Source organism: Solanum verrucosum, unplaced genomic scaffold, assembly GCF_900185275.1.
Source record: "Solanum verrucosum unplaced genomic scaffold, falcon-dt-bn FXZP01000100.1, whole genome shotgun sequence".
Classification (NCBI taxonomy): domain Eukaryota; kingdom Viridiplantae; phylum Streptophyta; class Magnoliopsida; order Solanales; family Solanaceae; genus Solanum; species Solanum verrucosum.
Genome location: NW_026020254.1, coordinates 266783 through 281268, shown reverse-complemented (window position 1 = coordinate 281268; position 14486 = coordinate 266783). Strand labels below are relative to the sequence as shown.

Here is a 14486-nt window from a genome sequence, read left to right as displayed (position 1 = left end):
GAATATTAAATAATTAACTAGAAGAAGAAACTCAAATAAATGGCATTTATTTTGTATATTTGAAGAAAATTAAATAAAAACTTACATAATTGATTAATATATTATATTTGGTGTAGCTCGTATACTCACATTGATATTAATGTTTACTTCACTGCTTCCAAAATCTCCATCGTTATCAAAATAAAATTATTTTATATAGAATTCATTTGCTAATATCTAGTCTAGTTTAAAAATAGTAAGATGTCCAGAGAATTATTTTTACCATTAAGTTACATACTTTATGCTTAAGAAACTTTAATTTATGATTTATTTATTGAAAAAAATAGAAAAATATTTCTATTTTTGACTTCTCATATCAAGTTTAGAATTATAAATAAATCCTCTTTGACCAAAAAAAGACGTTTTATTTTTGTTTCTAACCTTTTTTTATCATCATATAAAAATACTCAATTTTTGTTGAAGCTTGTTAAGGAAAATACTAAAATAGTTTAGTCGAATGGAGATAATCAATAATGGGAGTTATACTGCAGATATGTAGAGTAATTAACCTATGACCTATCTACTCATGAAAAAGTATATATATATATATATATATATTAAAAAGAATAATAGGTTGTAGAAAGATTGGATCCTTATATATTAAACATTGTTAATGTTACTTAGAAAGTGTAGAAGATGAACTAAAACTCCATTGAAATTTGTTTAAGCTTGAGAATATAAGTTCCTGAGATTAGGTTTAATTTTGTGTGGATATTATTGCAACTGACTGGATACATATCTTAAAAAGATTTTGAATCTTAATTTTGGGATAATTTAATGGAGATTTGATGTGGTTTCAATTAAATTGAAGCCAAATTTGAAATAGAAGATAATCATGGTTGAAGATAAGATGTGTATCACATGCAATTTTTTGTGTAGTATTTGAATCATAAATACTAGTTTTGGAGACTTATGAATTTGTGCATAGCGAAAATGAATCTGCAACAATCGCGATTTCACGTGTCACTGATCATCAAAAATCCTTACGAAGCTGATGAATTTTCTTTGTCCACAACCTAGACATTTTACATTTTTGTTTTAAAATCACCCCTAGCCCTTCATCTTAACGTGAAAAAATCACATATTTCTCTACATTCATATATAATGATGTATTTATATATCATAGATATAGTTTAAGAGAGGAGAAATTAATGAACTAATGGGCTAATTAAAACCCCCCCGTACGTGGAGCCAATTCAATAGTTATTTATTTCCAACACCTTGTGTATCCCATGTATATATTCATCATACGTACGTATATGTGTATATGTAAAATACATGCATCACATAAATTTTTTTAACCTGAATAAATTACAACTTTTGACTTCAGATCAGTCCAATTCATCCCTAGTCTTCCTCAACTATACCTCCTTTTCTCCATTTTTTGTTTTTGAATATTGTGTATCATACTATCATTTATAACTTTTTGTTGGCTAAAAAGGGCTCGCAAGAAATGGTACACTCTTGCAAACACGAGCTAGTTCATTGGGCTCGTTGGTGCTACTTAGACATACACATAAACGGCCCAACTGATCTTGTTGTAATAACATGGGAAACTTTATTTTTGAGAAATATTAGGTACTATAGCTATAATTTAAGAAAATTGTAATTCACGGCTATAGTTTTCCCAATTTTTGCTATTCGCATGATTTGTATAATTCACATGATTTGTATAAATTTAAAATTTGTATCTTGGTTCCTGATTGTATAAATCCAGAATTTTGTATATGCTTACCCTAGCTATTTGTATACGATTTATGAAAAAATCATAGTAATAAATTACCCTGTTTGTATATTGACAAGCGAATTATACAAATGAATTTCTGAAAAATTTCTAAATGTATAAATACAGAATTTGTATATACTTCAACTTCCATATCAAATGGAACTATAACTATGCGGTGCAATTATCGAAATTATAGCTATAGAGTCTTACTATGTCTATTATGTTTGCTATTTTTGAAATTTTTCCCTTTATTTTTACAAATATATGCTATAATAAGAAAATATTGTTATATATAGCAATGACATCATCTTCTTTTTTTCACTTAACACCTACAATACAATTTTACTAGAACAAATTTATAAAACACATATAATACAATTTTTATTGATGAATAATATTTTTATCACACACTTTAATACATGTATAATGTCAATTTCTTACTAAACAAGCATAATATATTTCAAAACACTTAAAATATATTTAGACTGCATGCATAATTTACTTTAACACATAATGCAAATTTATCATAGTATTGCTATAACTAAAAAGTATCGCTAATATCAATAATTATTCATAAATAAATACTCAACCAATTTTTCAAAAAAATTATATTACATTAAAAATTGTCTATGTTTCTAAATTTGTATATAAAAAAAAAGCCATCTTTCTCATCCACTAATATTATTTTTGTACGCTAAACACTGCAAATATAAAGACTCTTCATTGAGAGTCATTCTCATTTTTATACTTTGCTTAAAGAAAGATATGAAATTAATTCCAATATCGTAAACAAAAAAACAAAACCAATAAAAGAAAAAAAAAAAAACACGCAAGCGCGCCGTCGCCGTTAGTTTGGAAAACAAGTACCGTTAAGACAAAGAACCGGTTCAAATACTTGCCGTGGACTTTAATAGAGTCCATGACCCATTGACCCGTCATTTTTGTTTTCTCCCTCTATATTTTTTTTTTTCCGTTAAAAAGACAAGTTGATTGATAATACTCCCTCCGTCCCTATTTAGTTGTCCATATTTCCTTTTTTAGTTGTCCCTATTTAGTTGTCCATTTTGATAAATCAAGAAAGGACAACAAATTTTTTCCTATTATACCTTTATTTACACTTCTTGAAAATTGTAAAAGTGTATGTTGTTTCCCTCCAATTTATTTCACTTGAATTCAAAGAAGTGGTTGTAATTTTGAAGTGAAAAGTTGTCATAAGGGTAAAATTGTAACTTCACTGTGCTAATCATTGTTGCCTTAATCTGTGTGCCATTTCTAAAGTGGACAAGTAAAAAGGGACGGAGGAAGTATCTATTTAGAAAAAAAATAATTCAAAATCAGCCCTACAGAAAAGTCTCCGGGAACCTTCCTTCACTCTATCATCGTCTTCGTCTTCTCTCTGAAAACTCTTAGTTGTTTCTTGCTGTACTGTACAGTTTGTCTCCGCAAAATTTGATTCGGTATGTATCTACGTTTCACTTCAATATTGTTGAAATTACTACTTGTTTGATTCGTATGGTTGAAATTTAATTTAAATTACACTGTATTGTCTTGTTCAAGTGGTTAATATTTGTGCAAATATTAATTATACTACTAATTTCTTGTTGGTTGAGTTTAATTTGACAGTTGTTTTAGTGACGTGTTTTGGGAAAAACCTTGTTTTCGTTGATTGTGGACTACAATTTGTTTGAAGTAATGTTTCAAGTACAATAACTTTGAGAAATGAAGAAATTGATTTATGTTTGGATATTATATATGATAAAGGTAACATTTTGCTTTATGTTTTGATGTATTAGATGATTGATTATATCTGATAAAGGTATTAATGTTGTGAATATTTTCTTCGATGTAGATGTCTTCAATTAGATTAGTTGACCTTGTGGGAAGTTAGAGTTTTCGATGTCGTTGAACTTGAATGCAATTTTTAGGCTCCTATTTTACTTTCTCTATGGCTGTGTTAAGTGTAAACATTTTCTATTGAATATTTGGCTTCCTCCGTGCTGATGAAACGTTTATGTTATAACTGACTAAGCAAGTTCAGTTCTTGATTCTAAATTTTGTGATTTTTGTGCGAAGAGTTTTGCATGTGACAGCATCTCAAAGTATTCCGATCATGCATCTTCAAAGGAAATATATCATGAGGTTTCTGGTTTTACTGTTATAATATGGGAGGAGATAATTTTTTTTAGGGAATGCTATGTAGGTCCTGGATGTGTTACTCGAAGTGGTTTTTATGAAGAAACCTGTCGTCCCTTGAAGGATTTTGGAAGCTTACTGCCTCTTGGAACAAAGACCCTTGTGGTTCGGCCCCTCCACGGATCCGTGCATAGCAGGAGTTTTAGTGCACTAGGCTGCCGTTTTACTGCCTGTTAGAGCAGTTTGATGCACTGACTTAAGTTATGAATCACCGGCAAGAGAAATTTGTGAGGTCAGTTTCTGTGAACCTGGGAAACCCCTTTTATTTGTTCACTTGTTTATCTTATATGCTATCCACTTGATGTTTTTGTTTAGGAAGCATATTGAACTAGTTTCACTTGTCTTAACGTAAGCATTTGACACAGAAGAGAAAATTGAATGAGTGAACAGATTAGAGGGAATGGAGAATAAACTAATTATGGAATTTGTAGGAAAGAGAAAAGCTGTGTATCCGTCCCATATTCTGGTTTTATGTAGGATTACTTTATTTTGGTAAATTCGATCTTGTAACATTGACTTTAACCTACTTGATGCGAATTAACTATTCCATTGTAATTTAATGTAGCAAAGTTATATTAAACGTGGATCAATTTGCTGAGATGTCTGACTCTAAGCTTGTTTCTACACTTCAATTGATTTCTATGCAGGTTTCAGGATTGGAACTCAGAGAAAAGCTCAGAGGGGAATTTTACATATAAAGATGGAGTACGCGGGGGCAAATTTGGAGTGTTCTCCAATGAATTACGCAAAGCCCTGGAAAGTGGTTCTGGAAGGATTAAAAGCATAATACATGCCTTAAGTTCTTGTTTAAATTGCCTTCTGACCAAAAGTTTGGGATCAGAAAACAAGATGCTTGATCCTCAAGGACCTTTTCTTCAGAAGTGGAACAAAATATTTGTATTATCCTGTGTAATTGCCATCTCCTTGGATCCTTTGTTCTTTTACATTCCAGTGATTGATAATAACAACAAATGCCTGCATTTGGATAGAAAAATGGAGGTTACAGCTAGTGTTTTGCGTTCCATCACTGATATCTTTTACCTTTTCCATATTGTGCTTCAATTTCGTACTGGTTTCATCGCCCCTTCATCACGTGTATTTGGAAGAGGCGTTTTGGTTGAAGATGCGTGGGAAATAGCAAAGAGATACTTGTCCTCTTACTTCTTAATAGATATTCTTGCAGTTCTTCCTCTACCACAGGTTAGAGTGACTTCTCTTCAATTGTTATTTCAGTTTTGATTTAAAGAATATTCTTATTTTACTAAATTGACACGTGGTTGGTCAATTGTGTCGAAGATTTATGCTGCTTAAAACAAACCATGATTCCATCTGTCGTGGAGAAGGTAGATTTCTATGATATGGTGCATTTTTTGGCGTTGGATGATTTTGTGAACTTTTGTGTTGTCATGCACTTATGATGTTAAGGGTGTTGTATGTTTTAAAGCTAGACTTGAGTTGTGAAAGAGATTGTACTGCGACAGGGACTAGTTTGATAACTAAAACCATGCAGCTCATACTATGCAAATACAAATCCTATATTTATTGTTTAAACTCATGTTTCTTTCCTGTTTTTTTTCAGGTCGCAATTTTAGTTGTCATTCCGAAATTGCAGGGTGCTAAATCTTTGAATACAAAGACTTTGCTGAAATTTGTCGTCTTCTTCCAATATATTCCGAGGCTCCTTCGAGTATACCCTTTATATAAGGAAGTCACTAGAACTTCTGGCATACTCACTGAAACAGCATGGGCTGGAGCTGCGTTTAATCTCCTTCTTTATATGCTTGCCAGTCATGTAAGTTTGTGATAAGCTTGATTTAAGTTCTGAAACACTAAGAGACTATGCACTTTGCTAGTTTAAATGTGTTTGAAAATTACTTTTGGGATGACTGTATTTGAGGGTGTTATTTTTCATAATTGATTTTATTTTTGGTTCTAAATTGAAAATTACTTTTGGGATGACTGTATCATAAGTTTTCTCTGTCATGCAAACATATCATCTACAGATATTCAGTAATATTTTTTAGCAAGTAGTTTAGTCATTATCTAATACTTGGCACACTATTATTGCTGAAACATTATGCATATAATGAGTCATAATCGGCTTTCTTAGGTACTTGGAGCCTTTTGGTACCTGTTTTCTATTGAACGTGAATCTACTTGTTGGCAACGAGCATGTGGAAATACATCTGCTTGTCATCATTCTTCATTGTACTGTGATGATGATCATACAAATTTCATAAAATTGCTGAATGATTCATGTCCTATAGAGACACCAAATACAACGCTTTTTGATTTTGGAATATTCCATGAAGCCCTAAAGTCTGGTGTTGTGGAATCAATGGATTTTCCACAGAAGTTCTTTTATTGTTTCTGGTGGGGTTTGCAGAACTTGAGGTATGCTATCTCTGTGTACTTGAGTTTTGCATATTTACCTGCATGTTTGCTATTGATACTCTTGCTCATTTGCTATGTCTAACCATATTTGTATGAATTATGCTGCTGCTCACAAGCCATATATTGGAAACAGAGGTAGGAAGAGTAGGAAACTCCTTTTGGGGCCAGCTTGTGGGTTATTTGTTGTATCTGTGGGTTCAGTGCACTGTACTTAATTTGATGCTAGAACATTTGGCTAGTCTCTTTTTAAAAGATTTCATATTGGTCTCTAATATTGACATGCCTCGGTGAGGGGAGGGTAGGAGATGAATACTTGGACAAACAAGCCCATTTCGCTGATACCGCTAGTGCAAGACATGCAAAAGCATGGTTTTATGTGCAAAAATATCTCTACATGTCCATAAAGAATGGCCTGGAAAAGTTCTTTTTTCAGGATAAGTTGTTTTATAACAATTTTGATATCCAAATTTGAGGGAAAACCTTAGTAAAAATATATGTATTTTGAGTGCAATGAGGTTAAAAGGATCTTTAAAGACTAGGTGTGTTCGTTATCATGGAAAATGTTTTCCATGAAAACTGTTCTCTAGGAAAATAAGTGGGTTTCTTACTTATTTTCTTGTGTTCGGTAGGCAAGCAAAAAATATTATCCTAAAAACATTTGTATGTAATTTGGACAAATACTATGGGAGATAGGGGTGGGGAGGTAGGGGTGTGGGACGGTGAGGTGAGGGGCAAAAGGGGGTTGGGGGTGAAGATGAGGTGTGTTAGAGGGTTAGAGGACACAATTAATGTGGAATGTCATTACTGCAACTTTTTTTCCCTACTCCCATTAGAGAAGTCATTTTCCTCATTATTAAGGAACAACAGTCTTGTCTTTCTTAGTTTCATATTAGCCTTTCTTTTGTTCAGTCATTGTTTATATGTCAAACTTCCCAAGCACTTCTAATAGGTTTAGCTTTTTATCCCTGGTTGACCTTTACGTTTCATAACTAGAATATCTCTGTGGAGCTCCAATTGTGTGCTGTTCATTTTCAGTTGGATCTTTTGTTTGCTTTCATTCTAACTGATACTTTGCTTCTTTGTGTTGCAGTTCCCTCGGTCAAAACCTCGAAACAAGTACCTATGTCTGGGAAATTTGCTTTGCAGTTTTCATTTCCATCGCTGGCTTGGTGCTATTTTCATTTCTCATTGGAAACATGCAGGTAGCCTCATCACATTTCAGTTCTATGTTAAAGTTCAGGCAATCACCAATTTGTCATATACACTTGAGTACACACCAAAAATGATTGTTTTTCAGATTTGTCTTACAACTGCGAAATGATTTTATAGAATTCTCATTATATCCATTATATATGTACTGATTATTCTTGATGTGCATAATGTGGTTAAAACAACTAAGATAGATGAGAGGTAGGTGGTAAGTTTTTTCAGCCCGGGAATAGGCTAACTGATAGGATATTGTTTTGACTCGGTGGTCATAATTAATATTCAGTGTCCACTATGTTCTGATTAACTGAAGTACTTGTGGTGTGACAGACTTATCTGCAGTCCACAACACTCAGGCTAGAAGAGATGAGGGTGAAAAGACGAGATGCAGAGCAGTGGATGTCTCACCGCTTACTCCCTGAGCACCTCCGGGAGAGGATCAGGCGCTATGAGCAATACAAGTGGCAGGAAACTAGGGGTGTTGATGAAGAGAATCTGATCCTCAACCTGCCTAAAGATCTCAGAAGAGATATAAAGCGCCATCTTTGTTTGGCTTTGCTCATGAGGGTACGTTGTGTTATTCCTGCTTTGCAACTCGATAAAATATTCTTTCTTGCTCTTCTATGTATGTCATCGTCACCTAATGACTTCTGCAGTAGTAAGGTTTTCTGTGAGTAGCTAGGTTATAAGTATTTTTTTTCAATTTATGTTTCAATTTACTTGTATTAATTTCTTAAGTAGTATGTGATTTTGGTTACAATTTGAAGGTTCCAATGTTTGAAAAAATGGATGAGCAACTCCTGGATGCACTATGTGACCGTCTCAGGCCTGTCCTTTACACAGAGAACAGCTTCATTGTGCGTGAAGGTGATCCGGTTGATGAGATGCTTTTTATAATGCGGGGCAAACTATTGACTGTAACCACTAATGGAGGGAGGACGGGGTTCTTTAACTCTGATTATCTAAAAGCTGGTGATTTTTGTGGAGAAGAGCTTCTTACTTGGGCTCTGGATCCTCATCCATCAAATAACCTCCCAATCTCAACCCGAACTGTCCAAGCGCTCTCAGAAGTTGAAGCATTTGCTCTTGTGGCCGATGATTTGAAATTTGTAGCCTCTCAGTTCCGGAGACTTCATAGCAAGCAACTCCGCCATACTTTTAGGTTTTACTCGCAGCAGTGGAGAACCTGGGCGGCTTGCTTCATACAAGCAGCATGGCGCCGTCATTGTAGGAAGAAGCTAGAAGAATCTCTTTGCGAAGAAGAAAACAGATTACAAGATGCATTAGCAAAGGGAGGTGGTAGCTCGCCAAGTTTGGGTGCTACTATCTATGCATCGCGATTTGCTGCTAATGCACTTCGTGCTTTGCGGCGTAATACTGCAAAGAAAGCAAGGATGGCAGATAGGATATCACCCATTTTGCTTCAGAAACCAGCTGAACCAGATTTTACTGCTGAAGATAAGTAAGTGTATTTAGTATGTTGTAATGCTTGCCTTCTTGTACATGATTGATTACATGTTTTTCCTGTATATTAGTTTGTTTGTAGCAATATCTTATATTTCAATCCTCAAGGCATATTAGCAAGAAAACATCATTTTGTACAAAGGAAATGATAGGCTTCTTCGATTTGTAGTAATCTTATATTTCAATCTCCTATCCTATATATACTACTACTACTCCCTTAGTTTCAATTTGTTTGTTTAATTTTTCTTTTTAGTCCATTTCAAATACATTTTAAGTCTTTCTAGTTCAAGTAATTTTATCAACGTCAACTTCGCATACATGTACAAGTAATTACGGGGTGTTAGTGGTAAATTTTGTGGTGGTGGTTTGAAGGTGGAAATAGATGTGTGTATTATATATATATATATATATATATATATATATATATATCTCACTGAATATCTGGTGCATGTTCGGTGTAATTCTTTTTGTGTATGTCGTTGTGTATGTTTACTATATATCCTATGAATCACTGTATATATAAGATGATACAATGTTTACTAGATATCCTATGTATCACTGTACATATAAGATAATACACAACAAATATATAATTGTGTATATCATATGTATGTTAAGTATATACATTAGGAGTGTAAAATGGGTGGGTTGGGTTGAAATTAGAAAGATTAAAATGTGTTGAAATAGAAATTGGGAAAATTACTTATGTCACATTTACTTACCTTAGTATCCATTTATCCCTACTTTTTTTTAAAATTTCAAAAATCCCTTAATTCCCCCAATTCATAAAATCTTCTGGATACATAAATATTTCACTTCTATTTTCAGCCTACACCCACATTTCCCACTCCCCATTTCACTCCATTTTATCCCTAAACTCTCTCCACTTCTTTGGCAATTACAAATTTCAAATTCATTTTGATTTTCAGAAGGTGTCTCTCAAGTTTATCAATTAATCTATTTTTGAATTTCAAATCTTCTATTTCCAATTAGTGATTTCAAATTATTCAAGAGGTAGATTTCTTTCCATCACTTCAATTTTTTATTTCTTTTATTGTTATTTTTAAATTTTTTCATCTTAAAAAATAAAAATAAAATTACCTCCGCCCCCTGCCCTCATTGAAATCTTATTGAACCTTTGCAATTTTAGTTAATCATATTGTCGTTGAAATTTTTTGTTGAAAAATATTTATTTTCTTTTAATGTTTCTACTATTGAAAAACGTCCAAAAAAAAGAAGAAAAAAGTTGGATCTGCCATTGCACGATCATCACTATCAAAGATACATATTTTTAATGTATCTCGTTTATTTTGAGTCTTAAATTAGTCTTTGTTAGTGTTATCATTGATCTGATACATCACTGCTACAATAACCTTTGTTTTATGCAATGTATAATATTCATACTTAAGATATTGATACATAACTCTAATGTTGTTGAATCTTTGATTAGTGTTTATCATGTTCAATATAAATGTACTTGATACATAAACTTTGTGTTATTTATCACACACACAAAAAAGAAGCTATTTTGGAACAATTACATGTATAATGTATTTTTTTTTTTTTAAATATAGTATTTCTCAAACAAAATAAGATACATAAATAATAATGTATCATACACTAATTTTTTAGTTATGATAGTAAATTCAAATTTATACTAAATGTATCTATACATAACAATTACCAAACATTAATGTATCGATCTCAAACTTAAAATCTTATGGGCAACACTTTCTTATTTAATGTATTTAGTAGAAATACAACACTTATCAATTTAAATTGAAAGGATCTCCATCATCTCAAACAAAATAAAATACCTAAATAATAATGTATCATGCACTAATTTTTTAGTTATGATACGTAAATTCGAATGTATACTAAATGTATTTGATACATAACAATTATCAAATAATAATGTATCGATCTCAAACCTAAAATCTCATGGACAACACTTTCTTATTTAATGTATCTGGTAGAAATACAACACTTATCAATTTAAATTGAAAGGATCTTCATGATGTATCTTCTCAAAATTTTTGATAATTTTGAATCAAAATTGAAAGAATCTTCAATGAACTAGGAGAATAATTTTGAAACTCAAAATTGTCAACAATTTTGAATCAAAACGGAAAGGATCTTCAATAAACTGGAGAAGAATTTTGAATCTCAAATTTTTTGACAATCTTGAATCAAAATCGAAAGGATATTCAACGAACTTGAAGATTCACAAAAGAAATCGTTTGTCCAACAACAATTCCATCACTTTTGCATCCTTCATAACTCACCTCGCTTATCCAAAATTTTGACAAAAGTTTTTATGAAACAGAGAGAACGATGAACAAGAAGAAGAAATTTAATTTTTGAATTTTTTGGTTTGTTACACTATAGGATTTTGAATTCTTGACAATAATTTGGAATGAAATAGCGTAATTTATGGGATTTTAATTTGATTTTCTGCTTCTTTTTCCCCCCCTTAATTAGTGCAACAAATGGATACTATGAGATCTTAATTTGATTTTTCAGCTTTTTTTCACTTAATAAGTGCAACAGATTGATATATAATGTATCAACAATAATGTATCCGGATTCTTAATTATATATCCGAAATGCCTAAAACATATGAAATTTCTGTAATTACAAAAATAATAGGGATGGAAGGTAATTTAGGTTTTATACTATGGTATTTATGTAAGTTATACATAGAAGTTTGGTTGAGTCTTGCCCCTTCCAAGTTTACTTTTGGTTCAAATGGGCTCAAAATTGGGTTGGATCAGGTCATGACCTGCCCAATTTGACCCGCTTAATCTCAATAATTTTAACACATTGTTATTATGACTTTTATAACCACAATTTAAACTTCAACTCAAGATTTTTTTAAATTTTTTTTTTTATAAATAGATAGATAAATTCTAAAAGATATAAAATAGATAGTATTCATATCTTCATAGGAACATACATTACATTAATGCAAATAAAGAGTCTTAAAACGGGTTAAAATTGAAGATTAAATTAGGCTTAATTGAGAATTCTCTTAAAATAGATTAAAGCTTGAATTGGTTGAGATTGAACCCAATTCAAATTATCTTGAATCCAACCCATAAAATTTTGAACGAGTTAAACTCATTACCTATATTTGGGCTCATTTTTTACACCCATTGACACACAATAATATTCAATTATATACGAGTGTGCATAGAGAGAAGAAAGTTACGGACGCCCTGAGATAGAACAGGTTGTATATGTTTTGTTAAAAAAAAAAAAAGTAATATTTTGATTTGAAAATGAAATATTATATTAATTATGGTAATTAGGATTCTACTTTAGCACATCTAAAAAAAAAAATGTCCCACCGTATATTCTATATGTTATAATTTCTATGATTTTACACATATACCTTTTTTAAAAAGAAAAACTTGGGGCAAGGGAGATGAGGAAATGAAGAAGAATATTACTGAGACGAAAATTAAATCTTCATCAACAAGGTAAAATTAATGTTAAATTGGTCAATCAATTAAGTTATTAATTTTTTTCTTGATTTTTCGTAAATATTTTTATAGCTGCTTATATTATTTATTTTTTAACCGGTAAAAGTTGTTGGTTTGATAATAAGATGTGAAGTAGGGGTGTTCAAAACTAAACCATAACTGATAAGCCAATCGCAAAATTGACTTATTGGTATTGGGTTATTGAATAAACGGTTGGTGAACGAATTAGAATTTTATAATTAACAGCTTATTGGTGTTGGGGCGAATTATATTTTCTTATCGGATAAACTGTTAACTCGTTAAGAGTTACCATAGTTACACTTTTATCTTAGATATATTAGCCTCATTTAATATTTGTCATAATACATATATTGTTAGTCCTGAAGCCGTAAAGTCAAAAACTGAAAAACCTATTTACTTTTCTGTTATATTAACCATTATATTACTAATTTACTATTATTCTATAATTTTTGCAATATAGAAGAATATTAAAATTTAACTGCATTTAAAATAGTGAAAAGAAGTCCTTTTTTAAAAGGTGCGTTTATGAAAAAAAAAGTGGAGGTAAGTCGATACACCGTCCGATAACCGTCAGATAATTGCTAAGTCGTTATCGAACCAGCCGATATCTTATTGGTTGGCTAGAAAATTAGTAAATTTAAAAATCGAAATCTTATAGGCCAATTCATTAAGAGGAAGTATCCGTCCGATAAGTAGCCCTAATGTGAAGGTATCATAAAAGTAGAGTACATCAAGACCTCACTAAATTAATACATATAAATTAATAGTTTCTCTAAGATAATATTTTCTTCCGGTTCCGACTTGCGCCAATGAAAAAAATCACTCATTTCGATGAGATAATAAGATAATATATTTTCAGAGGACCCCTATATAAATATATGGTCCCATTAATATTATAAACTAATCATTCTTTAAAAGTACAAATATATCTAAGACAATTTAGTGAAATATGATTCTATTCTATTGTGCTTGATTTTTGTTAAAATTTAAATCTAGTTGAAGTTCATCTTCAACTTTTCTTATTGCATCGAAAAGTTCTGGTGTTGTCTTTTTCGAACTGCACCATAAAATTGTGAAGAGTTCTAGATGCGATAAGTGTTTTCTTACGCGTAACTAGTTCCAAAGGTATTGTATTATTTTCAAAAAAATATATTACAATGAATCATACGTATACATTATACTTTTATGTATAATGAATGTATTTTTATGTGGATTCAATAAATGTGATGCATAAATTAGTAAAATACAATGAATTTGATGTAATCAAAATTAACCTCTGTTGAATCTCAAAACACTCTTTAAATTAATGAATATTACTTTATCGATTAAACAATACATCTATAAAATAATAATATTTCACAGTCCCGCCTATATTAATTTAGTTAAGTTTTACCGTAAATGTCTACTAATGGAAGCCTTTCTTCATAAAGTATGCCACTAAGGGGTCGTTTGATAGGAAGTATTAGGAGAAATAGTCTATGTATTATGTATGGTATTATTTAATTCTATGTTTGGTAGGAATTTTGGGCCTAAGTATAACTAATTCATGGACTAGTTCTACACCCTACATGGTATTATAGGATGTATTACTAATACCTTCTATTTGGTGATATTCGTAATACATAGGATATAATTCCATGAGATTATCTATGTAAAGACTAAAATATCCCTCAAATCATTTTGACCATTTTATTTGTTTTAAACTTGTACTAGTAAATATAATTTTGAATAAATTAGCTTACATATTTTATTATTTAGAGAAAGTTGTTTGTTGCTAAATAAATGCAATACAAATCAACAAACTATTTAAATATGAGTTGTTTAACATTTACTAATTGAAAAGGCAAATATATCACCATATGACGTTTGCGATCTTAATTGAATATATTATTTGTTGATATATATGTGATTTCTAATTATTTGTATTTTGAACTATTTATAAAATTGCATACATCTTA

At 31.1% G+C, this 14486-nt stretch overlaps 1 protein-coding gene across 1 annotated transcript; it reads left to right on the top strand.

Annotated features, from left to right (window-relative positions):
• The first annotated feature begins 3096 nt into the window (after positions 1-3096).
• On the top strand, positions 3097-9215 carry LOC125833129 (cyclic nucleotide-gated ion channel 1). Its single transcript, XM_049512274.1, has 8 exons — positions 3097-3222; positions 3966-4190; positions 4606-5158; positions 5538-5750; positions 6069-6352; positions 7443-7554; positions 7889-8125; positions 8326-9215. Exons 2-8 carry the CDS (start codon positions 4162-4164, stop codon positions 9022-9024), a joined length of 2127 nt encoding a protein of 708 aa, XP_049368231.1. The 5' UTR covers positions 3097-3222; positions 3966-4161; the 3' UTR covers positions 9025-9215.
• Positions 9216-14486: the final 5271 nt, after the last annotated feature.

Coding starts and splice junctions, on each gene's coding strand:
- LOC125833129 (XM_049512274.1), top strand. CDS start 4,162: ATGAATCACCGGCAAGAGAAATTTGTGAG. Junction 5,751..6,068: donor TTTATATGCTTGCCAGTCAT/GTAAGTTTGTGA, acceptor CGGCTTTCTTAG/GTACTTGGAGCCTTTTGGTA. Junction 6,353..7,442: donor TGGGGTTTGCAGAACTTGAG/GTATGCTATCTC, acceptor TTTGTGTTGCAG/TTCCCTCGGTCAAAACCTCG.